The sequence below is a fragment of the Ursus arctos genome, unplaced genomic scaffold, assembly GCF_023065955.2.
Source record: "Ursus arctos isolate Adak ecotype North America unplaced genomic scaffold, UrsArc2.0 scaffold_7, whole genome shotgun sequence".
NCBI lineage: Eukaryota > Metazoa > Chordata > Mammalia > Carnivora > Ursidae > Ursus > Ursus arctos.
In genome coordinates this window covers 34024333-34051243 of record NW_026623089.1, presented here as the reverse complement: position 1 = coordinate 34051243, position 26911 = coordinate 34024333, and the positions used below count along the sequence as shown (strand labels likewise).

Below are 26911 nucleotides of genomic sequence, written 5' to 3'. Positions count from 1 at the left end.
AGATCACAGTAGTGGCCACAGGGTTAATTACTGAGGAACTTAATTTCTCACTTACGTTTAGAAAAATTACTTACCTGGTGGGGAAGAGTGCAGGTGGAGATGAGATGGTGGAATTAGCATTTTACTATATTGTCTTACTACATATTCATCAGTTTCTCCTGTTATCTATCCATAAATGTATATATACCTACTACACATTTCAAAGTAATTTGCAAATTGCTATGCACTTTTCCTTAAATACTTCCATGTAGGCATCATCTAGAGGTCAGTATTTATTTACAGGTTTTTTGGGGGTGCAAAACTTACATGCAGTGAGATGCACAAATCTTAAATGTACATTTGCTAGATTTTGACTAATGTATACACCTGTGCTACCAAAACTCATCAAGGTATAGAATGTTATTTCATGGCAGAGGCAAGGCCCCATCCAAGGCAATCTCCACCCCTAGATGCAACAACCATTTCATTTATTTCCTGTGTAGATTAGATTTGCCTGTTCTAGGCCTTCACATCTGTGGAATTGTACAATGCATACTCTTCTGTAAGGCTTTCTCCTCTGTTTGTTTTGGAGATTGATCCACGTACCAATCACTTTTTCCTTTTTATTGCTTAAAAGTATTCTGTTGTGTGAATAGAACATAATATATTTATCTATACAGATTATATTTTACATGATTAAAAAAGTAAACTAAGCCAGTAAGAATAAATGTTTTAATGCTAATTTAGTCTCCGGCTTTGTTACTGTTGTCTATCTTGGGATAGTCACCACATTTCAGAACCTCAGAGTTCCATAAAAACACACGGATTAAACTTTCTTAGGCAATGTCTACCTTTAAATGCAGTAAATATACTAATACTTTAATGCCAAACACAACTGTTATTCAACACCTGCTCTTAATCCAAAAAGGGTTCTTTTCTAAAATCAGCCTTAATAAACTGGTGAATATATGCTCTATATTTGAGCAAAAACACTTGTTTTAGCACTGGATAATAGGTTTCATTAGAGAATAATTGGGATTTTTAAATTTTAGTAGCAGGCGTCAAATACATGATTGGATGGTTTTAAATTTTGATTTACAGGCTAATTTTAGCTTTTTCTGCACTGTTAAGGTTAATGCTCTGGATAATCTCGGTCAGACTTCTCTGCACAGAGCTGCACACTGTGGTCATCTGCAAACCTGCCGCCTACTCTTGAGCTATGGGTGTGATCCGAACATCATATCCCTTCAGGGCTTTACTGCCTTACAGATGGGAAATGAAAACGTGCAGCAACTTCTTCAAGGTATTAAGTGCTTTCGTGAAATCAACTTTGAAAAATTAATCTTTAAATTTTTTCACATAGGGGTGCCTAGCTGTCTCAGTCGGAAGAGCATGCAGCTCTTGATTTCAGGGTCGGGAGTTTGAGCCCCACTTTGGGTGTAGAGATTACTTAAATAAATAAAACTTTAAAAATAAAAATAGTTCTTTTCACATACTATGCAGAAGTTGGTAATAAAAAGAAAATGTAGAATATTTGGCTGTTACTTCTTAATTCATTATACTCAGTTTTTGAAATGTCATTAAATCTTACTAAGATTTTGTTCCAGAAGCATCTGCCTAATTTCTCTAATAGCTGGCTCTTAAGTTTTTATCTAGATAGTGTTAAAGATGTAATAGTTTAAAGACAGGAAAACATAAAAAGGTAGGTCTTTCTCAATTGAGCATCCATAATGATAAATAATACTCTAAAGACTGGCCCTGCCTCTTCAAAGGTCCTTTATATATAAGGCATGTAGAATTTTTATATAAGGTAACCAACTATTTGACTTACCAAAACATATTTAACTATTGAATACATGCATATTCATTATATTTTTAAATATTTAGATCAAATATCTATACATTTTGCATAGGTTATACATTTCACCCTAGAAATCTGGTCCAATAAATTTTAAAGTGACTTTGACATCTGAAAGCTCACATAAGAAGAAATAGAACCAGTCAAGCCTGTTGTATCTTTAACAGTCATTTTTGATGATCCTTATGCCTGTGATCTGGAAACCACCTTTTGAGAAAAACACTGAATAGATGAAGGCAGGTTGACAAAACAACCTGGAACCTGCCAAAACTGAACTAACTACAAGACTCTTTCAGGATTCCCTTTAGTTCCTCATATACCACACATTTGTTTCAGTGTCAGTTTTGGGGTTATAACACCAGTCCTATTCAGTTGCCTCGTGATGGAGGATTACAGTCCTACTAGTTTTGTGCTAAGTGCAGTTTCTTACCTTTCCAGCTAGTTTTTTGTTTTGTTTTTTTTTTTAAGATTTTATTTATTTGACAGAGCACAAGCAGGGGGAGCAGCAGAGGGACAGGGAGAAGCAGGCTCTCTGCTGAGCAGGGAGCCTGATGCAGGACTTGATCCCAGGACCCTGGAATCATGACCTAAGCTGAAGGCAGATGCTTAACTGACTGAGCCACCCAGGTGCCCCTCAAGCTAATTTCTTAGAGTAAATTGTCAAAGTAGAATTTCCAGGTCAACTTACAGATAACCTGTAATTGTTAAATCATCTTCTAGAAAGGTTGTTAAGTACCATTTTATACTCCTACTAACAGCATGTGACAAGACCTGTTTGTCAGCACTAGGTATTATGATTCTTAACGTTTGGTGAATGTGTATCTGTGAACTTCAGAAGTAATGCTTTTTTTTTAACGCAGAGTATAGAAATATTGTCAGTGTCGGGGCGCCTGGGTGGCACAGCGGTTGAGCGCCTGCCTTCGGCTCAGGGCGTGATCCCGGCGTTATGGGATCGAGCCCCACATCAGGCTCCTCCGCTGAGAGCCTGCTTCTTCCTTTCCCACTCCCCCTGCTTGTGTTCCCTCTCTCGCTGGCTGTCTCTATCTCTGTCGAATGAATAAATAAATAAAATCTTTAAAAAAAAAAAAAAAAAATATTGTCAGTGTAGCTCCCCCATTTCCTCTTTGCCCACTAATGGATGAAAAAGAAAAACCCAGGATCTCATTATTTTAATTTGCATTTTTAAGATAATATGTTGTAATATTTTTTTCCATTTTTTATTTGCCTTATAACTTTGTTTAATGTTATGTTATTGCCTGACATATTTTTCCAAATCAATATTGGTTTTGCCTTCAGTGTACTACTCTAAGATGCTTTTTTACTCCAGGTATAAAAATATTCACTTATATTTTCTTCTGGTATTTTTAAGGTGTAATTTTTTTATTCTTAAGTCTTTAATCCATTGGAGTTTATTTTGTTCTAAGATATAAAGGTACATGTTTTCTTCCTTTCTTGTGAAATTTTAAATGAGCTATAAAGCAGAATTTCAGACCTGAACATGACTTTAGTTATCTCCTAGTCTCTCTTTTCTCTTTTTAGAACTGAAAAAATCTAAGGCCCCTTGCCCCAGTTCTGATAGCTAGTTAAGGGCAGACCCATGGTTAGGTTTCTGGCCATTGGTCTCCTGATTTAAAGCTTTTCCACCATCCAGTGTCCTTGGTTGTAGAACATGCCATCTTTCATCAGTTTTATATTCCATTTTATTGTTTAAATCTCATTTATTGTTCACATTTACATACATTTTGCTTATTTATATGTATATACATGAAGTGTTTCCCCCAAAAATCTTTTTTTGTCTCACAAAAATTTTTAACAAAGTCTTTCTGGTTTTCCTCTACTGTGGAGATTTACTATATAATCTACCAAACTGTAAAAGAACTTTACTTTGAGATAAGATGCCTCTCTTAAAGCCTGGTCCTGCCTTCTTCATGGGAGTTTTAATCACTCTTTCCTTCTCTTTTTAGAGGGTATCCCATTGGGTAATTCAGAGGCAGACAGACAGTTGCTGGAAGCTGCAAAGGCTGGCGATGTAGAAACTGTAAAAGTAAGATATGGTCTTATGTTTTTGTTAACTTTGGGTTTTTACTTTCAGTGTTTAATGAATCTCTACTATTGTAATGAAGAGCCTAGTTATTTATATGTGCCTTGTTTTTAAAGGTAAATAATGATAATCTAGTTCTCCGCAAGTAAGAATCATTGTTCAGTGGAAGAAACTTTTTAGTTTCACGTGCATCTCAGTAAATACTTCACAATCACAAATTTAAATAAAGTGCATGTTTATGGAAATAAGTTTCATTTAATGACCTATTTGTCCCCTTAAAAGAATAATATCAAATTGTCCATTGTTTACGTACGACACATAGAACAGGAAAGGGATGAAGAACTAAACAGTGTGTCACTGTGTCGATGTATTTCTTCTGTTTTTATTTCTTTGCTCTCTCTACCACTGTGTTGCCACTTTTCAGAGCCGCTGTCTCCTAGTAATCTTCAGTTCATCTAGCCAACTTCAGCTCTTACAGGGCCCAACTCCTGGGGTTATCCTCCGTAGAATAACCCTTCCTCAGATTTTCCTTTACTTTTTACCGTAGAGTGATATGTAATGTCTTAGTGCCTGTACCAGATACTTCTGTTACCTATAGAAGTTGTATATCCCAGTACATAACTCAGAAGCCTAACGTTTTGAAAGAGCAAGACTACTTTTCCATTCAACTAATATAGATTAAAATTAACTCAACATGTTTTATGAATGAAATAATTCTTCAGTAATGCAATGGGGTTTCGGGTTTTTTTTCCATTTTATTGTAGTGTTATTTTAATTCCCAAAGCTAGCAGGGAGAAAAAAGCTTTGTTATATTCTGCCATCCCTCCCCCCCCTTGCCCCTGGACTTTTTCAAAAATAGTGCTGGTCCTATTTGAGGGAACAATGACTTGTAATAAATTTTATAAAAATCTGAATTTATTGATTTGTGACAGGAGTAGCTACATGAAGCAATTTCACGATATTTCTATTTGGTGTCCTCAATCCTGAACAGACCCACCACACAAAGTCAATTTTAGATTTTCTGAGAATGAAATACATTGGTCTCAGCTGAACTTGAGCTCTGAGGAAACTTATTCACTGTCCTTTTAAATAAAGAGATTTGGGGAAATTGATTTAAAAGTCCATGTGATCTTTTCCTACTGCGTTTTTATGTAGATAGTACAATCATCTCCAAGTAACTTAAGATTTTATTTTTTAAATAATCTCATTTTTCAAAGAAAAAAACCATTATAATGGAATCTTATTGTTTGACGTAATTTATATTTACATTCTCATTCCCTTAAGTGGGAGGTTAATAAGATACTGGAAGGAAGATTTGGTTTCTATTACTAAATACTGCTGACTTGTGGAAAAACAAGTTACTTGAGTTGAAAATAGTGAGCTGATTTTTTTTTTCTGGAAAATTAATTTAAAAATGAAAGGCAATTAGTTAAAGGGCAACTAGCTGATTTTTTTGTTTGGGGGGGTAAAAATTTCAGACGTTCGTGCACGTACATGTGTTAAAGAGCATAGAGCTGTATTCATTATATATAATATTGAAGGCTAGACTTTGTTTTCATTAGGCGTCTCGAGGAAGAAATAAAAGAGCTGGGGCAGGAATTGGGACTTGAGGAACGAAATGATGCTCAGTAATGGATTGAGGAAGCTTGTCCTTTCTCCCTCGTTCTCTGTGAATGAGCCATCTTCACTTACCCCTGCTTTTAAAATCACTTGATGGCGGGGCACCTGGCTGGCTCGGTGGGGTGTGTGCCTCTTAAGGGTTGTGGGTTCAAGCCCTACCTTGGGTGTAGAGATTGCCTTAAAAAATGTTAAGAAAAGAATTCACTTGATAGTAATTTATCTCCACAACCTTTCTAGCCAGTATCTATCTGTAGACGGGGGGTTTGGTGTGAATTACTGGGACAGTAACATCTGCATATTACCCAATGAACACTAAATTATGTGCTCAATTTGTTTAGTGGTGATCCATCATGCTAGATACTTCTAAGTATTAGAAAACTTGTCTCAGAGTACAGAAAACTAAACTGAGAAGTAGGAAGTAAAGTGGCTGGTGAAAAGTACCCAACCTAGCAGCACTTGGCACATGTATTAAAAATACTCATTCCTGGGGCGCCTGGGTGGCACAGCGGTTAAGCGTCTGCCTTCAGCTCAGGGCGTGATCCCGGCGTTATGGGATCGAGTCCCACATCAGGCTCCTCCGCTGTGAGCCTGCTTCTTCCTCTCCCACTCCCCCTGCTTGTGCTCCGTCTCTCGCTGGCTGTCTCTCTGTCAAATAAATAAATAAAATCTTTAAAAAAAAAAAAATTCATTCCTAGAGCCCAACTTCAAAGCCATGAAATACTGTCTCAGACGGGACCCTGAATCTGTATATCAAACAGCCTCTTGTTTAGGAAGTATAAAAAAGCTTTACTAGTCCAATAATTAAACCCCTTGAAGTTAAACCCACAGATAGCTACCTCCATTGATTTATTAGGCTTAGGTTATCCCTAAGGGATAGGGGACTTTTTACTACTATTGATAGTCCTTAAACTTTTTTTGAGCACCATGATTTTTTATTTATGTTGCTTTTCTTCCCCAAACATTTGTACTTTTCATACAAGCATGAATAAAAGTGTTATTCTTAAAGCTTTTTCTCAGCCAGGCTTCCTCATCTAAACCAAAGAACACAAATAAGTATTTGACTATTTTCTTAGTTTTCCCAAGGATTGTAAGTGTAGTTCCTTGACTATGAGCATCACCTAGGAACTTGTTAGAAATGCAAGTTCTCAGGCCCCACCCCAGACACACTAAATTAGAAAATCTGGAGGCAGGACCCAGTGCACATGAAAATTTGAGAACTGCTGGTCTACAGCAGAACTTTTTAAACTTTAATGTGCTTACAGATCATCTAGGGATCTCGTTAAAATGCAGATTCTGACTCAGATGGGGGTCTGAGAGTCTGCATTCTTAACAAACCCCAGGATCCAGCATACCTCTACTTACATGTGTCACAAAATGGAAGTTAGAATGCTGATAATTGGTACTTTAGATTACCTTTATGTAAATAGTAGTAGTGATAATGATAAAATTTACCCACTAACTTAAGCAAAAGATAATACAGGCATAGATAAGAGGACCACAGGGATTCCCAAAAAATGACAAGGTGAAATAAGAATAAGTAGTTTCTGAGAATACTGATTCAATGAGACAAGAAATTAAATCAGACGTTTGAAATCTCTACTAAATGAATGAAAACAAATCAGACTGTAGCGTCGTGTGTATACTGTATTCCATCCTGCAGAAACTGTGTACTGTTCAGAGTGTCAACTGCAGAGACATTGAAGGGCGTCAGTCAACGCCGCTCCATTTTGCAGCTGGCTACAATCGGGTGTCTGTGGTGGAGTATCTGCTGCAACACGGAGCTGATGTGCACGCTAAAGATAAAGGGCAAGTACCGACAATTGCCATGGCCTCTTTTCCTTTACCTGACCTTTTTAGGAAAATCTGGAAAAAACATTTTTTTGGTAATTTTATGATAGTTGGTAGGTCATTTGTTTTTAGGAAAGTCTGTTACCTAACACTGGTTTAAATGTAGCTTCTTAATTTCAGTTAAGATTTTATGATGATTAGCATTTATATAAAGACTTATTTGCATAATGCCTTATAGTCTTACAATGACTAAGGAGATTAGTGTGATTGATTTTTAATATTAAGTAAATTTTTCAGTTTGCATTGAAGATATTTGAATTCTTCCAGTTTATCTTAAAATTACTTTTTTAAAAAAATATACAGTTCTTGGGGTGCCTGGGTGGCTTAGTCGGTTAAGTGTCTGACTCTTGGTTTCAGCTCAGGTCATGATTTGGGGTCAGGGAGTCAAGCTCCACCCAGAGTCTGCTTGAGATTTTCTCTCTCCCTCTCCCCGCCTCCCCCCCCCACTCCTGTGTTCACTCTCTCTCTAAATAAATAAATCAAATCTTTAAAATATATACACACAATACCCCTCCATTCTAGATCGAGTATAGGTGTTTGTTATATTCTCTCCAATTTAAAATATTTTTAGGGCAACCCTCTCAGGTCCCCTCCCTCTTGGGGAGCTTCGTGCTATCACTTTACTATTGCTCCCACCAAAAAGAAAAAAATATGTATTTTTAAAATTTCCTCCCCACACCCTCCGAAAACAATTCCATTTCTGCTTTCAATAAATTGAGGTTCTATAAAATATAAGCAGTGTGATCCTTTATGCAGTTCAAGAAATTTATCAGCTATATGCAGTTATCTTAATTAAACATATCTTTGTGTTGCATTGCTTATGTAATTTTTCTTTTCAGAGGCCTTGTACCTTTGCACAATGCATGTTCTTATGGACATTATGAAGTTGCAGAACTTCTTGTTAAGCATGGAGCAGTAGTTAATGTAGCTGATTTATGGAAATTTACACCTTTACATGAAGCTGCAGCAAAAGGAAAATACGAAATTTGCAAACTCCTGCTCCAGGTATATTTAAGTATTTACTGTAGACATGGTTTATTACATAGGTGTTTATATTTCTTGTAACTTTCAATATAAACTTAAACTGGTAAAGGGGTATGAAGCAAAGCTATCTAATTCTCTACCTAGATTTCAGAATAAATGTCATGAACACAATATTTTAATCTACGGGGATGTTTACCACACATAGATTTATTATTGTATGAAAAAGTCAGCTATCATCAAGTAACAGTTTTCTGATTATTATCCTAATTTTCTATATAGTACTTTAACCTCAAAATATTTGATGGATTATGTAATTTATAAGGCAGATTTATTTGGCACTAATAAGATTGATAGTACTGGTTTAATACAGGTAGCCGTGTACATATTTTACAGTAAAAACAAAAGTTAGGGCACTTGCTGGCTTAGTAGCTCATGCAACTCTTGATCTGAGGGTCGTGAGTTCAAGCCCCACTTTGGGCATAGCACTTAATAATATGTTAAATTAAAAAAAAATACGTTAAATTTATACTTTGTTTCAGGGTTTATGAAAACTAAAAATAACATACATGAAAATAAGTTGTTTATGAAATTCTGCCTTATTTTGAATGTAGTTTAAAATTTTTACTAAATTGCATTATAGGGGCTCCTAGCTGGCTCAGTCGGTAGAGCATGCGACTCGATCTCAGGGTCATGATTTCGAGCCCTGCACTGGGAATGGAACCTACTTTAAAAAACAAGAATAATAATAATAAGTTGCATTATAAAAACCCAGTAATATTTAACTGCCTCTGTATTCTTTTCATTATAATTTTCCGTGTACTAAATTAAATATAACAAACATGTCAACCTTTAAGGTAGAGTCTCTCAGTATAAAATAGGTTTTTTTACTGTAGTTCCATTGACTATTTTCTCATAGACTAAGGGCAAACTTAAGCCATTCCTCTTTGTCTGTTTTTCACATGCCCAGCATGGTGCAGATCCTACAAAGAAAAACAGAGATGGAAATACCCCTTTGGATCTTGTTAAAGATGGAGATACAGATATCCAAGATCTACTTAGGGGAGATGCAGCTTTGTTAGATGCTGCCAAGAAGGGTTGTTTAGCCAGAGTAAAGAAGTTGTCTTCTCCTGATAATGTAAATTGCCGTGATACCCAAGGCCGACATTCAACCCCCTTACATTTAGCAGGTAAGTGAATGAAGTTTCACAGATTTAAGCTGGTGACGTCTAAGGTTCATTATACCAAAGGAAAATATTTCCTGAAAGTAAACTGAAAAGATGCAGCTCAAATATCTCCTAGTGCCACCATTACACCTGAGTGTGTGTGTATAGGCCAGCTGTGTTTCGTGGTCACTTTAGTGCTGGTGCATTACCTGGAGTAAGAATAATGGGAAAAGACTCTGCCAGTCACTATAGTGCTTTGGAATCTCTATTCCAGTCACCATAGTTTTAAATCCTCTTTGGTGAGTGAGTTTTGGCTATAGAAACTTGAAAAATCAGCCTTCTTGAGCCAGCCTTCCTCATGAGAAGTTAAAGCTTTTCATTCTTCTTATGACAGCTGTTAAGCACAAGCAGAAAAAAAATCTTAAGACTTTCAGAAGTTACATAAACCTATTGCCAGAGTTGTTATATTAATTAGTTAGGCCTACCGTAACAAGGTAAACCACAGACTGGGTGACTTAAATTTCTTTTCTCACAGCTGCGGAAATCAAGGCAGTGGCAACATTGGTTTCCCTGATGCCTCTCTTCTCCGCCTGCAGATGGCCACCTTTTCACTGTGTCCTCACTTGGCCTTTTGTCTGTTATGTGCACATGCCTGGTTTCTCTGACTGTATGTCCTAATCTTTTATAAGGACACCAGTCAGGTGGGATTAGGGCCTTCCCTAACATCCTCATTTTAACTTGATTACCTCTTTAAAGATCTTATCTCCTAATACAGTCACATGCTAAGGTACTGATGGTTAGAGCCAATACAAGAATTTGGGAGAAAATTGAGTACATAACATTTTTTACAAGTTTCATTCATGAAATTGACACAGTGCACGTTTGTTTTAGTGCAGGTGCACGTTTTGGTTCAGTTTCCTTAGCTGCAATGAAAATCCTCGGGAATGGGCCATTAAAATCACTGAACTTACAGCTAATATTCAGTGGGGTTACACTGCAGGAATAATTTGACTCATACAAGTTTATCTAAATACATACAGTTTAAAAAGAAAAAAGTAAATAGAGAAAAAAGTAATGCATGTGTTTTGCCACTTTGTGTAATATGGGAGATAGTTTACCCTTCTTTTTTTTCTCTCTTAGTCTCATAGTGTGAATAACTGAGTGTGTTCCTAGTATTTAAAAGATAATTTTGGTTATATGTGATTTTTACTTTTAAATTTTCATCCCATGAAAGTTAGGACCCCACTGTCCAAGGAAAAGAATTACTTTATATGTTTTTTAGAGAATTTTGAAAGTGATAACCACACATGCTAATATGGTGAGAAAAGGCTTTTATACTTCCACTGGCAATCAGGAGTTTCTCTTCCATGCAAGACAGGATGTGACCTGTGTATACTTGAATTATGCTGTGTATATTTATTTATATTAGCTTTTCTGTATCTTTATGGTAGCATATCTGGAACATTTCATAATTACTATTTAAACCCATGTTATCGGGTGCCTGGGTGGCTCGGTTGGTTAAGTGTCTATCTTCAGCCCAGGTCATGATCCCAGGGTCCTGGAATCGAGCCCCATGTTGGACTCCGTGCTCAGCATGGAGCCTGCTTCTCTCTCCCCCTCTGTCTCTGCTCCTCCCCTTTGCTTGCTCTCTCTCCTGCTGTCTCTCACTCTCAAATAAAAATCTCTTAAAAAAATAAAAATAAATCTATGTTGTCTTTGTAAATGGTAAATAGGTTGTATATACAAAACATTTCTGCCCACTTGTGCAGTTTTATACCTTGAGACCTAGAAGGACTTTTTTTGGTTCTTTGTAATACTTAGCTTATGGTAGTTCTTTGGTTTTGTTTTTCCCTCCTTGATCTTACTAAATTTTTTGGCTTCAAATCCTTCAGCAAAAGAATAAAAACTACAAGAAAATAAATGTGAAAAATATTTTGAACTGTTCTAAAGTTTCAAGTGATAGCTGGTGTTATGTTGACAAAGTTAAGTTCCAGATTTGCTCTCAGTCTATGATTATGTGTCAAATAAAATATACTTTACCATAAGACTGTACTAAGATAGCTGACAGCTCCCAGGATGACAGCTAAGATATTATGGTATATTTATAAAATACTAAATTTTATTTCAGGGCTTCAGCAACACTGGATTTTGCTGCCAGACTTGCAGAGATGTATATCCCTAAGATCTCCGTCTACAAAAAGCATGTCTTTGTGTCCTTCTGGGAAAATGGGGTCCTGAGACCAATGCTAGTGTGCTGTCTCCTCTGCCGGCCACTTGTGTTCCTAACTTGGCTTTTATATGCTTGAATGCCTTTTACTTGTAGCCCTTGAGACCACCACGTACCTGAGTTTAGGAAGTTGCATATAACAACCATAAAGGCAAGGACTCTGGTAGATTTTTAAAAGAAAAGATACAAGCAAATCAATCATTATAACTTTGAGAGTCTGAAATGAATGAGTGTCATCCCTGAAAGCTTCCAGCTTGAGACCAGTGGGCAGTTTTTTCCATGAGATAAATTTTTAATAGACTCCAGTGGGGAATATCAGATTCCTATAAAATCTCTTTGTTTTTTAAAGAATGTCTGTGCTTTTTATACAGATATATAGATGTAATTATTTTTTATATTAACAAGTGAAAGTAATTTTACTTCTTTTCTAAATTAGCTGGTTATAATAATTTAGAAGTTGCAGAGTATTTGTTACAACATGGAGCTGATGTGAATGCCCAGGACAAAGGAGGACTTATTCCTTTACATAATGCGGCATCTTATGGGGTAAGTTCTTTCATATTACCTTTAAAAATCTATGAAATTTTCTAAGTGGAAATCAGTATTGCAGTTAAAAGGGCATTTAGTTTGACTTTCTCATTCTATAGAAGAGTAAATATGAGGACTAAAGAGATTAAATAATGTCCAGGTCTCGGCTCCGAATCTGCTGTAAGTGAGCTGTGAGCACATCTGTCTTTCATTGTATTACTTTCCTTGGCCCCTCTTACTTTCAGTGAGGTGTTGATGGCTTTGTTTATTTGTTGGTGCCGGAAACCCGGAAACCCGCTAGGCCTCCTGGGAGTCTGTAGAGATTCAGATGCATTGTTCCTGAGTTTACAGCAGCCCTAGATGTTATCATCAGTATTGACCATCTTCAGTAGTGTAGTTGGAATAACTGAGAAAGCTTGCTGGTTTATAAATTGATGTTCAGCAATTACAATCCTTGAAAAAATGAGAAATTGTTTTAAGTTGTATTCATTTATTTAGTTCCCGTCCTGTGTAGAATTCTTAAATATTTTCTAATTTCTCAAATTATTAAAACATCTAATGTAGTTTTTAATCAACTACTGATAAATTATGATGTTGGGGAGAAACACAGTTTTTCTTTTCCTTTCCAGAGTACGTTTGAAAATATGGAAAAATAGGTATATAGCTAGTTTCTTTTTAGGAACTAAAATGTGATAATATTTCAGACGGTAACAGTATTTTCTTTTACAGCATGTAGATGTAGCAGCTTTACTAATAAAGTATAATGCATGTGTCAATGCCACGGACAAATGGGCTTTCACACCTTTGCATGAAGCAGCCCAAAAGGGACGAACACAGCTTTGTGCTTTATTGTTGGCCCATGGAGCTGACCCTACTCTTAAAAATCAGGAAGGACAAACGCCTTTAGATTTAGTTTCAGTAAGTGATGGAATCTTTGAAAAATCTTAGTGCTTTTCTGACTTTTTGAAGTTCAGTTGGTATATAGAAAATGTCTTCATGGTGAATGTTGCAAAATCTATTTTTTAGCCCAATTTAAATGTAGGACTTCTTTGGCATTAAAATACAATATGTAAATAATAGGATTATCAATCAGTTATTTTATCCCGGGTGCTTTTGGAAATAGGAAAAAGAAGTACATGGCATAGCTGCTTCTGTTATTAGTTGCAAAACAAAACAGGCACAGGCCCTCAGTGAAGGCTGTTAACAGTGCATACTGTGCAGTCATATAGGACGTCCGGGTCTTGATAAAATTTCCCAGCCAGGGACATTGCCCTCAAGGTACAGTCACAAAGCCTGCTTCTAGTAGGGATTCCCTTCCCTCCTACACTGCCTCTTCCCAAAGTTCCTGTTGCTTACCTCACCAACAGCATTCATGAAACAAGCTTGTTCTTCCAGTTTTCTATGAAGTTTTTGTTTGTTTTGTTTTGTTTTTTTCCTTCCTTTCCCAGGGGTACTCATGTAGGCATCTCCACTGTAGCCTCTACCTCTGCTTTGGCCAGTGTGACACAGGTGCCTGTCTTGTCTCGACCACTGACGAAATTGACCACGGCAATGGGGGGAAAGGGAGAAGAAATTCTTGTTGAGATGGAAGGGAAGTCTTTTCTATAGATTGCTTTCTACTGAGAGAGATTCCACTGTTAACAAGTTACACGGAGAAGCTGATTTAGTTCATCTGCATTGGGGGTTAAATAGATCTTTCTCAGCAGGCTGATAACCCAAACGTAGTTGCAATATTTCTTAAGGGAATTGTCTTTCTAGTTCCAAACTACCTTGGAAGTGCACTTTTCTAATTCATTCCACCCATTTGTTAGTCAACCAGACATAAGTGACATGAAACAAAATGCTCTAGAGGACAGGCGTGGGCTTTCGAATCAAACAGACCTGCCATAGAATTCCAGCTCTACCATTTAACAGTCTTCTTTCGCCTTGCCTCATCTCTAAGTGTCAGTCGCGTCATCTGTAAATGGGGGCAAAATATGTCTCGTTAAGGGGCACCTGGCTGGCTCAGAAGAGCGTGCTACTCTTCATCTTGGGCTTGTGAGTTCGGGCTCCACGTGGGGTGTAGAGATTACTTAAAAATAAAATCTTTAGGGGTGCCTGGGTGGCACAGCGGTTAGGCATCTGCCTTCGGCTCAGGGCATGATCCCGGCGTTGTGGGGTCGAGCCCCACATCAGGCTCTTCCGCTATGAGCCTGCTTCTTCCTCTCCCACTCCCCCTGCTTGTGTTCCCTCTCTCGCTGGCTGTCTCTATCTCTGTCAAATAAATAAATAAAATCTTTAAAAAATAAAATAAAATAAAATCTTTAGGAGTGCCTAGATGGCTCAGTCGGTTAAGCTGCCTTCAGCTCAGGTCGTGATCCCAGGGTCCTGGAATTGAGTCCCCGCAGCGGGTGCCTTGCTCAGTGGGGAGTCTGCTTCTCCCTCCCTCTTCCCCTCCCCCCAGCTCATGCGCGCACGCTTGCGCTCTCTCTCTCTCTCTCTAGCAAATAAAATCTTTAAAAATAAATAAATAAAATAAAATTGATACTATTATAACTCATTTTAGTGTTTTTCAGAAAATCATAGTATCAAAGTTAGATTTTTTATGCTTTGCCACATTTAACAGGTTTTTTAAATTTTCTGTGTCTTAAAACGTGTTCTGAATTGTTTTATTTTAATAACAGTTTAATGATAATCACTTGTTTTACTTTTTTAAATGATTGTTTTTATATAATATGCAATTCTAGTGCAAATCTGCCGAGTCATATTTTTAAACGCATTCTGTTGAATATAGGAGAATTTTTAAACTTGCTTATCACAGATTTAATCTCTCTCTGACACACCAGGCAGATGATGTTAGTGCTCTCCTGACAGCGGCAATGCCCCCTTCTGCTCTGCCTTCGTGTTATAAACCTCAAGTGCTCAACGGCGTGAGAAGCCCCGGAGCTACCGGAGACGCTCTGTCTTCAAGTCCATCCAGCCCATCAAGTCTTTCCGCAGCCAGCAGTCTTGACAACTTATCTGGGAGTTTTTCTGAACTGTCTTCAGTAGTTAGTTCAAGTGGAACAGAGGGTGCCTCTAGTTTGGAGAAAAAGGAGGGTGAGACATTTTGCAAAAATAACTTTCTATCTTGTAATGTAGCCACATATTTGTCATTTAGAATGCTAACAAGTCATTATTTAACCTTAAATACAACTGTTAATATCAGATTAATTAGCATAGCCTTTAAGTTTTAGTCTTTTATTGTTTTCTTTATGTTAGTAGAATTCGTAATGAAAAGTTCTCCTGAGTTGAGACTTAATGAGTCCTACACTGCTGACCTACTCTTTAGATGTAAATACGCTTTTTGAAAGGTTACAAGTCTTGTGGTTGAGTAGGTATGCCTTTATTTACCCCTTCCAGTGTATTATTACAGAGTTATGAAATACCTTTACTCCATGTCAAAATACCCAATTGTGAAGATCATTTTTTTTAAGAGAAAGAAAAAGACACACAGTCTGTAAAACTGTTCTCTTTACCTTTTACCTGTCAAAATTCATCGCACCTTATGCAACATTGTGAATGAAACTTGTTTGCAGAAACTTTTTTGTGAAGTCACTTACATTCTCAAAAATAAGGAATTTTTTTTGAGTGAAAATAAAATTGACAAATTAGTTTCAGTATGGAAACTTACTTTAAAGATAGTTAAAAATAAAAATTTTTATAATGAAAAGAAATTTTTTTAACCTGAGAGTGCCCCATTGGCTGTTTCTTCTAGTGATGTTGAAATTTTGTAACTTTCTCTTTTTGTAATTTTTGATGCTATGTTCAGATATTCAGTATTATATCCCAAATGCCAATTAGTATTTTGCTTCATCTTTACATTCTTCATATGTACAGTAATACCACAAAACTTTGTTGTTATAATGTTGATATACATTATTCTATTCGTTTGTTCTGGATTTTTTATTTTCCAGTTCCAGCAGTAGATTTTAGCATAACTCAGTTTGTAAGGAATCTTGGCCTTGAGCACCTGATGGATATATTTGAGAGAGAACAGGTGAGTAGATGAATTGTTTTGCTTGATTTGGTTTTCTGTGGGACCTGAAGGAAAAATTAGGACATACTTGAAATGCCTTGAACCATTCAACCTGTTTGTAGGGAGAGAATGATTTTTTAAGAGACTGGGAATCAGTCAGTCTTCTAATTTGGCTTGATCTTGGAATTTCTGTTTAGTTTATTAGCACATAAAGATGGACTCTCATGAAATTTAAAAAAAAAAAAAAAAACCATGGAAACAAATGAGAGTACACATTCCTTTCAAGTGCACATGAGACATTCTCCAGAATAGATCATATATTAAGTCACAAATCAGGCCTCAACAAAGAGAAAAGATTGAGATCATACCATGCATATTTTCTGACCACAATGCTATGAAACTTTAAGTCAACCACAGGAAAAAGTTTGGAAAGACCATAAATACATGGAGGTTATACAGTTTGCTGTTAAACAATGAATGGGATCAACAGGACATCAAAGAAGAAATTTAAAAATACATGCAACAATGGACTCTCATGTAGTAATAGTAAAATAGCTTTCTCTAATGGAAAGCTTAGCTTATTTAGCCCTTAAAGTAGGTTATCTTTGAGCTCTGTTTGTTCACTTTAGTTGTGTCAGTCACTACCTGTTCTAAGTCTGACACTTAACTAGCTGCTATGGGAAGGTATATAGGTATGCTAAGTATATATCTGGGCTTTTCTAGAACAGTCCTAGTTTAAATTACACTGTCAGAATATATTTACTGATTTTTTTGGTTCAGAAAATATGGTCAGTATAGACTTGTACCCCTAAGGAATTTTTGATCTACTTAATGGAGCTCTAACAGTATATAAAGAAAAAAGTTTTGGGCATAGATTTTAGAAATTCAAAGGAAGGGGCGCCTGGGTGGCACAGCGGTTAAGCGTCTGCCTTCGGCTCAGGGCGTGATCCCAGCGTTATGGGATCGAGCCCCACATCAGGCTCCTCCGCTATGAGCCTGCTTCTTCCTCTCCCACTCCCCCTGCTTGTGTTCCCTCTCTCGCTGGCTGTCTCTCTCTCTATCAAATAAATAAATAAAATCTTTTAAAAAAAAAAAAGAAATTCAAAGGAAAAAAAGGTTACCGCAAGCTGGACTATTCAGGGAAAGCTTCATGGAAGATGTATAAATAAAACAGGATTTCTGAATGTCTTCAGTTTCATAAAGTGGGAATAATATATTTGAGGGAAAAAGAGTAGTTAGAACCCCAAGGCAGTTAGCGGAGTCTGGAGGAAGCAGTGAAGACATTGTATAAATGGGTTGGTTGTAGAGTGATGGTGGATAAGACAAAATAGAAGATGTGAATGTGGTTAATTTGAAAGTGCACTCTTGTTTTGCAGTTTAAGTCGGCTCAGGTTCTTAAACTAAATGAAAACGATGACATTTTTGGTAGTTTGTACCTGAAATTTAATTAGCTGCAACTTCTCAGGTTCAGTTTAACAACTAGTTTGCTTTCATTTCTAAGCTGTTCACAAAAATCTGAAGTAAATGTATGAACCTAATACATTATAAGAGCATCAGTATGTGAATGTCTACCAAATGTAAGTCTTCTAAATAGTTTCATCCTCTTTTGTAAGATCACTTTGGATGTATTAGTTGAGATGGGGCACAAGGAGCTGAAGGAGATTGGAATCAATGCTTATGGACATAGACACAAACTAATTAAAGGAGTTGAGAGACTTATCTCTGGACAACAAGGTATTTCATTTTAAATTAATGCTATCATCAGTTTAACAGTTGGCATAAAGACAACCCTCAACTTACTAAATGATAATTTATAAGTCTGTGAGAGCGAGTCCATTTAATAGGAAGAACAATAATTAGGATTCGGGAAACCTGGTATCAAGTCATAGTGCTGCTACTGTTTAGTTCCTGAGCTTCTGCTGGTAACTGTATGAACCTAAGTAAAATTTCTGGACCATTCAGAAGTTTGGGAATTGCTTTCGCTCTGAAGTTACTCTAGCTCTAAAATTTTATAATTCTAAAAGATCAGAAACTTGAATATCTCCTATCTTATGGTAATATAATAGGCAATGCCTAGGCATTCAGGCCTACCCATAAAATAATGTTGTAAATCTCTCTTTTGTTGTAAATGGCTGAATTCTAAACACTTGAAGTAGTGGGAAACAGTGTTGTAACTGAGGAAATTTGGCAAAACAGCAATGAATAATATCTTTATTTCTTCTGAATGTTGGTACTTGAAAAAAATGCAGATTGCATTTGTTCAACAGATGTTAACATTTCCTGTGTACCAAGTCCTGGGTATGAAAAGGTGAATTGTTCTAAGTATCAAGACCACATTGTTAAACTGAGGGTGTGATTTACCCTGCCTGGGGTCAGACACTTCCTGTCATTGAGGTCCTGGCTATACAACTGGAGTTGAAGAAAAACCTAGACTAGCGAAAATGAAGACATTTTCAGGGAAGGATGTGTGATAGGCAGGATAGGGTCCATCTCTTGAAAAAGAAAAAATACCTCTAAAAATTAGGTGACTGAAGCTAAGGAATACTCAAACTGGAATTCTGGAATAGGATCAATTAAAGGTAGATGCACTTTACCTGCCTGGTAGAGTCTAGGGCTAAAATGTTTAAAATGTGAGGTAGCCTGGAATATGTCTTATAGATGACAAAATTGTATAAGCGAAAAAGGAGGGAACACCCTTGGCTCCCTGGAATGTTAGTATACAATATCAAAAACATCAGAGGTAGGTAACTCCGTGCCACTTCTGCTCTGTAGTCATTCTGATACATCCAGCTGCAAGTGCAAAGGGACATTCATTCCTACATGAAGGAGAGTTGTCGTGACAGAATGACTGTGTCTGCTCCAGCACATCAGGGTCACTTGCCTGCATAAAGTTACCACCTTTCTTTTCTTCGTTTGAAGCCAGGATTCTATTACCTATGTTATACCTAATTTGCAAAGTGGAACCAGTGGTAGTCTCCTGAGAGTCTCTCATTTTGCTGGCTTAACCCTAGCTAACATTCAGTGCATCAATCAATAGATTACTTGTCCTTATCTTTGAGCACTGATAAAACATCTTGGGATGGTACATAGATGCTTTAGTCAAGCATGTGTCGTAGTCTTTATTCTGTTAAGTCTTTATTCTCTGAACTATTCCCCTTTGTAAGTCTCCATACTTCCTGGAGCTATTGTAATTCAGCCATATCTATAAGTCTTCATCAGAGTTTAGCATGTTGCTGGTAGTCTTGTTACTCAGACCAGAACTCAGAACTAGAATAGTGCTCTAACTCTCCAGGGGCTAACTGCCATGCGCTGACCCAATAGAAATGGATTTGATCCCTACTTGGGAAAACAGCAGAGCTTCAGACATCTTGTTGTAGGGAATGAAGGAGAGGTTGTGTTAAAATATACCAAAGAAATTAGAAAATTCTGTTTAAGATTCCATTTAAAAACTTTGTGAGAGTAAAGGTATAAAATATATAGTCATCTTGACTATTGACATTCAGAAAACAATATTCATTGCTGAATTAAAAACTGTTAGGAGTTAGAATAAGCATTCAGTAGTTAGTAAACTTTATGGAGTTACCATTCTGAGATGATTCAAAATTACCTGAGGCTATACAAGTTCCTGTCGTAATTCTTCCTCATATTTACAAAAATTAAAGACTAACTGCTGAAAGGGCTGTATAGTTAGTGAAGGAAATAATCTGAAGAAAAAATGTGTGACAGGCTCCTTAAGAATAAGAGATAAAAAAATAAAAATATTTTCTGAACTATTCCCAGAGAACCCTTAGAGCTTGTCAGGTCAAAATTAGTAGTCTAAATGCAGTGTGGTGTTCTGGTTTGGATCCTAGAACAGAAAAAAGACAGTAGTGGGGAAAATTAGTGAAGTCCACATAAAGTCTGTAATTTACTTATTAGTAAATGCAACAGATGCACTGTGGCTACATAAAATGGTAACATTGGGGCAGCATTAATGTTCTTAATGGTAACATGAGGAAGTTGACTGAAAGGTACACAGGAACTCCCTGTATGATCTCAGCCTTCCTGAAAATCTAAGTTAGTCCAAAATTAAAAGTTTTTAAAAATTGGTAGTAGGTATCAGATAAATCAAGCGGCTGTTTCTGGTTGATGTTAATTGGGGGATTTTTTTTGGCATATATTTTTTTACCTTTAAATTTCATTTGCTAGGTCTTAACCCATACTTAACTCTGAACACCTCTGGAAGTGGAACAATTCTCATAGATCTATCTCCTGATGATAAAGAGTTTCAGTCTGTGGAGGAAGAGGTATGTTTATATACCTTAAATGAATGTTGGTTCAGTAGCTAAACTTCCTAGAGGTTTCCAGATCTTAAAAATGTACTAGGGTTTTTTAATTGTCCCTAACTCTTTACCACCTGGAAAACATTCACAATTAGCATTTAAGGTACACTCCCTCAATAAACTTTAATTCCAGTAACTTGGTTCAGTACTACAATTAATACTAACCCATGATTCTGTTGGAGAAGAGTTTACTGTCATTTGGGGGGGGGAGGGGCTTGCCAATATTCCCTCCCTTCGTGATGGCAATTACAAAGCCCAGTATCTCAGACAAAACCCAGAATATGTGGATGCTACTTATCCAGGAAATTTTTCTTCTAGCTTTCTTTCACAAAACTCTTGGATCCCCTGAAATCTCTGAATAGTGCCTTACACTTTGAAGAACGTGTGTGAGGAACACAGAGATAAAAAGTTGAGTAGGACTGAGTTCTAAAATTCAAGAAACTCCAACTCTCAATGAAGTACAAATTGTGCTTTACTAGGGCAACATGAATGGGAACAAATAAATGATTGTTTTGTAGCATGTCAGGTGATTAGCTTTGTATGTTTAACTCACTTGTGCATCTGTTTCTTTTTTCTTCCTTTAGTTTGCATTATATAATTTTCACCTGTAAATAGTTTTCAGGTTGGCTAGCTAATTAGGTAATATCTCTAGAAAATAGTACTTGTGAACTTATAGAACTCATATTCCTTAAACAGCAAAAATATTAAAATCTCATTTTGTATATAGAATCATAGGAGTCAAGAACCATGTTCCCCACATCAAAAAAAAAACAAAAGTTAATACACATGTATTTGACATGTTTTCCCATCAGATGCAAAGTACAGTCCGAGAGCACAGAGATGGAGGTCATGCAGGTGGAATCTTCAACAGATACAATATTCTCAAGGTAAGAAGTTAGTGAAAATAAAGTTTTCTGAGACCATAGTTTTTCAAAGCCTGTAATGATAATTAACTTTTGTAAGACTATAATGATCTTTCTAGCCTAGTTTTGTCTTTGACATAGCCTCAGGGGATATTTTGGGAACCATTATATCCTTGGAAGGTTAAGATTCACAAAATCCCTGTACTGGTTTTTTGTTTTGTTTTTGGTTTTTCGTGGTTTTTTAGTGCTGTTTTCATAATGAATAATTCAGCCCCTGTTGAACATATTCAAGTTTAGAGGATATGCTTTATCTTGGAATAATGATAAATCCTGTAGGTTTAGGACGTTAAATATATGAATTACTACTAAGGTACTTTGTTAAAACAAAGCTGAATTTTTTTGTGGCTCAGGAAAGGCCTCCATCTTTATATTTACACCACGCTCCTTTCATTTGTCTCGCAGCTACTCCAGGTCTCTGTGAGCCCCCATACATACCACTTTTCTATAATTTTGGTAGTATTACCTCTGTACCTTCATCTTTTCCAAAAACAGTCTTTAAAAAATGTTTTCAGTCATTTGCATGGGAGTCCAATCTTTTTCTTGACAGGACTTTCTCAGGTGCTCTTCTCAGGGCTTTTTCCAGCTTTTCTGTGTTTTTCTTGAACTACAGCAAGCAAAAAAGAGATGCATAAATATTTTTGTTAACTACATTGATGTATTTTAATAATTCTAAAATAAGATCATCAAAATGTGGCAAGTGTCTTTATAATACCTAAATTTTAAACTCAAAACTGAACAGCATCACATCTCTCATCTGTTTGATATTACTGTTTCGAAATAGTAAACTGAGTGTAACATCAGACGTCATATTTTAGACTTAGTGGATACTAAGACTGTTTATCGAGATTGCTCTGTTAGATGGCTTATAACAAGTACACATTCATGTAGAGGAATCCTACTTCTGGAAGCTCCTTTTTATTAGTTTATATCATAGTATGATAATAATATCTTGAGATTTCCATTCATGAACATATATAATAATTTTTAATAAGACAATTATGCCTATTACAGGGAAATTTCAGTGAGGTCTGCATTATCTGCAAGCAGTAACAATGTATAGAGACTTGTTAAGGGTGAGGGCAGGAGAGAGAATATGTTTTTGATTTTCAAAATAGCTAAAAGTCGAGAAAAGATATGCTGTTTTCTTCCTCTGTAAAGACATTTTAATACAACGTTTAATGAGTCTTTCAGTAATAAAACTTGTATATGTGTTACTTTTTTTTTTTTTTTTTTAAACATAAATGAGATCTCTTTGTGTCATTTGTGTTCCTTGATTACATCTGTGGCAGTATTTTGAGTTTTTTTGAGCCAAGACTAAAACCACCACCTCCCAGATGTGCTCTGGGACCAGCAGAGGGCTGTAACACCTTTAAACACAGCCAAGAAACAGCTCTAGGAGTGTGAATTTTGATCCTAGAAGTACTCCAAATGCCGGACAAAAATTTTAGAAATTGGAGGGATAGGGAAGAGTAGAGGAAGTAGTAGGGGTGTGTCTCTGTGTCTGTGTAGGGTTTTAAAAATGGTATTTGGTGTGGCTATTTCCAATATTTTTAATAAAAAACAGGGTTTTAAAAATGGTATTTGGTGTGGCTATTTCCAATATTTTTAATTAAAAAAATTAAAATATTTTTAATTAAAAAATTTAATTAATTAAAAAGATGATACTTTGAGCCAGATAAAGCAGGGAGAGGTGAAAGAGACTCTCTTTTTAATACTTATATACAGAACTCAACATACCTGATGGGGAGATGTTTTAGTAATAATACTAAATTAGAAGTATTTTAGTCAATGAACAGTATTCTTGACCTTCACGTAAGGCTATATGTAGCTTTTTTTACTTTGAAGTTTTTGATTTCCAAAATGTTAGCTATATTTCCGTCCCTTTGTTTGAGACCAAGTATTTTTAGTTGACTAAAATAAAACATAGTTTACATTTCAGAAAAAACTTTTGCCTCTCTACTGGCTATGTGGCCCATTTTGGTTAAGATGAACAAGTAGGTAAGTAATTATGACCTAAAGATTTTTATTTTTCTGATTTCTTTTTTTATAGATTCAGAAAGTTTGTAATAAGAAACTATGGGAAAGATATACTCATAGGAGAAAAGAAGTTTCTGAAGAAAACCACAACCATGCAAATGAAAGAATGCTATTTCATGGTAAGTTTCCTCTTCCCTGAGGTGCCTGGCTGGCTCAATTGGGAGAGCATTGCTGGTTGTGAGTTCAAACCTCACTTTAAAAAAAAAAAAAAAAAAGATTCTTCTTCCACTACCCTACCGCCGTCCCCTGCTACATTTTTTTTTCTCACGTGTGAAATAATGAGTCTTTCTCATGCCACTTTTTAAAAATAAACATTATTTCTGTAACTATTACATTTATATTTGTATTTCCAACCTCTTTTGAATTTGTATATTTTATAATGGATTGTTTCTATATAGGATTGCCATAAGGACAAAATACAGAAATAGAAATGTTGACTATTCATATTTTCCTTCTCTTTATACAGATATTGCATATTATTATCACTGAGAAATGGTGTGTTTTACTTTTAACTAGTTGATTGAATTAAAATTAAGGTCTGAGGGGCATCTGGGTGGCTTAGTCAGTTAAGCGCCTGACTCTTGATTTTGGCTCAGGTCATGATCTCAGGAGATCGAGCCCCAAGTTCGGCTCTGCAGTGAATGTGGAGTCTGCTTAAGATTCTCTCTTTCCCTTGGGGCGCCTGGGTGGCGCAGTCCTTAAGCGTCTGCCTTCGGCTCGGGGCGTGATCCCGGCGTTCTGGGATCGAGCCCCACATCAGGCTCTTCCGCTGGGAGCCTGCTTCTTCCTCTCCCACTCCCCCTGCTTGTGCTCCCTCTCTCGCTGGCTGTCTCTCTGTCAAATAAATAAAATCTTTAAAAAAAAAAAAAGATTCTCTTTCCCTCTCCCTCCACCCCCTCTCCCGCCTCACACAAGCTCGCTCGCTCTCTCTCAAAAAATAAAAATGGGGGCACCTGGGTGGCTTAGTCGTTGGGCGTCTGCCTTAGGCTCAGGGCGTGATCCCGGCATTCTGGGATCGAGCCCCACATCAGGCTCCTCCGCTGGGAGCCTGCTTCTTCCTCTCCCACTCCCCCTGCTTGTGTTCCCTCTCTTGCTGGCTGTCTCTCTGTCAAATAAATAAATAAGATCTTTAAAAAAAATAAAAATAAAATAAGGTCTGAAAATCACCTCAGAAGACTGTACACATCCTATTCTGCCTTTGAGTCTAAGTGTCAAAACTACATTTAACTTAATTGTGTTAAAAGAGCCATTGTCAGTCAGGGGTGCCTTGCTAGCTCAGTCGATAGAGCATGCGACCCTTAATCTTGGTTTCCTGAGTTCAAGCCCCATTTTAGAAGTGGAGATTACTTTAAAAAATAAATAAAATCTTTTTTTTTTAAACCATTGTCATTGAACTTAGGGAATTTTCTGAGAACTTCTGTAGTATTGAGAGCACCAGTATTTATTCTTGAAGTTTCCTGGGTTTTTTTATGTTGCAAACTAACAGATGTTGATTGGTCTTCCTTTCTTTTTTTTTTTTTTTAAGCAGCATGGAGCCCAACTTGGGGCCCAAACCCACAACCCTGAGACCAAGACCGGAGCTGAGATCAAGGGTCGGACATCCAACTTACTGAGCTACCCAGGCACCCCTGGTCTTTTAAATTTATAGCAAAGATGAATATAGATAGTAATACAGTGTTTATCAAGTCTTCAATCACATAGTACCTCCCACCTGTTTTTTTCATTTGGCCTTGATTGCAGAAAATTTTTTAGAGACCTATAAAGTTCCATAAAGCACGGCATTTAAATTTCACAATCCTCTGGAAGAATGGCTATAGCAGACTGAATTGGTGCATATCTAAATAGTATTTCTCATTCTGAAAATCATTATGATAAATCCCTTGGCACAGAGTATAATAAATATTTATTAATGTACTGACTTGATAATTAGAATGAATGACTTCTCTGTTTTATAATATAAATGGTTATGGTTTTTCCAAATTAATTCAAATAAGTGATTCTGTTCTTCAGTATATCTGTAAAGTGGAATTCAGCGTATTTTTCCATTCCTTTATGAACAGGGACGCTAATCTTGATGAATCAGTTAACTGTTAATATTGGCTTTTCCCAACGCCCACCACTCACCCTTCTCTCGGGCCTGGTTCCCATGACTACCTCCTTCCCTTTGGCTAAGCTCTCCTTGGCACACATGCAAGGACGGGGGAGAAAGTAGTCAGTATGCAGAGAATGAAGGAACACACCACATTTGCAGATAGAATCTGGCGTAATGGAATGAAAGGCAAGAGAAGCGAAAGGATGGGAGAGAAGAGGTATAAAGAAGAGTGAACAGGGGCACCCAGGTGGCACGGTCCGTTAAGCATCCAGCTCTGGGTTTTGGCTCATGTGATGTCAGGGTCGTGAGATCGAGCCCCATGTAGGGCTCCATGCAGAGTCTGCTTAACACTCCCTCTCCCCCTGCCCCTCCCACACATGTGTGCTCGTGCTTGCTCGCTTGCTCTCCCTCTCAAATCTTTTTTAAAAAAGGAGAAGAAGCGAATGAACATGAAAAGACCACTTTGGGGATGCTTGGGTGGCTCCATGGGTTAAGTGTCTGCCTTTGGCTCAGGTCATGATCCCAGGGTCATTGGATCGAGTCCCAAATCGAGCTCCTTGCTCAGCAGGGAGCCTGATTTTCCCTCTGCCTGCTTTTCCCTCTGCCTGCCACTCCCCATGCTTGTGCTCTCTCTCTCTCTCTCTCTCTGACAAATAAACTTTTTTTTTTAAAAGATTTTATTTATTTATTTTGACAGAGAGAGACAGCCAGCGAGAGAGGGAACACAAGCAGGGGGAGTGGGAGAGGAAGAAGCAGGCTCCCAGCGGAGGAGCCTGATGTGGGGCTCGATCCCAGAACGCCGGGATCACGCCCTGAGCTGAAGGCAGACGCTTAAGGACTGCGCCACCCAGGTGCCCCAAATAAATAAACTTTTTAAAAAAGTAAAATAAAGGGGCGCCTGGGTGGCTCAGTCAGATAAGCATCTGCGTTTGTCTCAGGTCATGATCCCAGGGTCCTGGGATTGAGTTCCCCATCGGGCTCCCTGCTTCTCCCTCTCCCTCTGGAGCTCCCCCTGCTTGTGCTCACACACTCTCTGTCAAATAAATAAAATCTTTAAAACAAAAAAAAAAAAAGTTTTAGCCAATTTGATACCTAGAAAATGTACGCAGATGTGGATGTCAGTTTAAGACTTAACTGCATTCAGCCTTGCTGTATGAGGTGAATTATGAGACTCTTGGTTCTGGATTTGTATGGATTTGGGGTCGAATTTGATAACTTTAGCTTTGGTATTTCAAGTTATCTTCTCTTTTTTCTAGTTGAATCTGTGTGTGTCTTTTTTTTTTTTTTTTGAC

At 37.1% G+C, this 26911-nt stretch overlaps 1 protein-coding gene across 5 annotated transcripts in view; it reads left to right on the top strand.

Moving 5' to 3' along the window:
- The window catches only part of TNKS2 (tankyrase 2), a 73047-nt gene that overhangs the window by 31815 nt on the left and 14321 nt on the right, over nt 1-26911 (top strand). For 3 of the 5 annotated variants that reach the window (XM_057308508.1, XM_057308507.1, XM_057308509.1), the window contains exons 12-24: nt 1111-1282; nt 3802-3881; nt 7159-7304; nt 8186-8351; nt 9298-9517; nt 12157-12266; nt 12978-13166; nt 15074-15326; nt 16184-16266; nt 17859-17979; nt 20434-20531; nt 21380-21454; nt 23541-23646. In XM_057308508.1, coding sequence (XP_057164491.1) covers nt 1111-1282; nt 3802-3881; nt 7159-7304; nt 8186-8351; nt 9298-9517; nt 12157-12266; nt 12978-13166; nt 15074-15326; nt 16184-16266; nt 17859-17979; nt 20434-20531; nt 21380-21454; nt 23541-23646 — 1819 coding nt within the window. The remainder of the gene's footprint in view (nt 1-1110; nt 1283-3801; nt 3882-7158; nt 7305-8185; nt 8352-9297; nt 9518-12156; nt 12267-12977; nt 13167-15073; nt 15327-16183; nt 16267-17858; nt 17980-20433; nt 20532-21379; nt 21455-23540; nt 23647-26911) is intronic. The other 2 variants (XM_057308510.1, XM_057308511.1) reach the window with 1 other exon arrangement.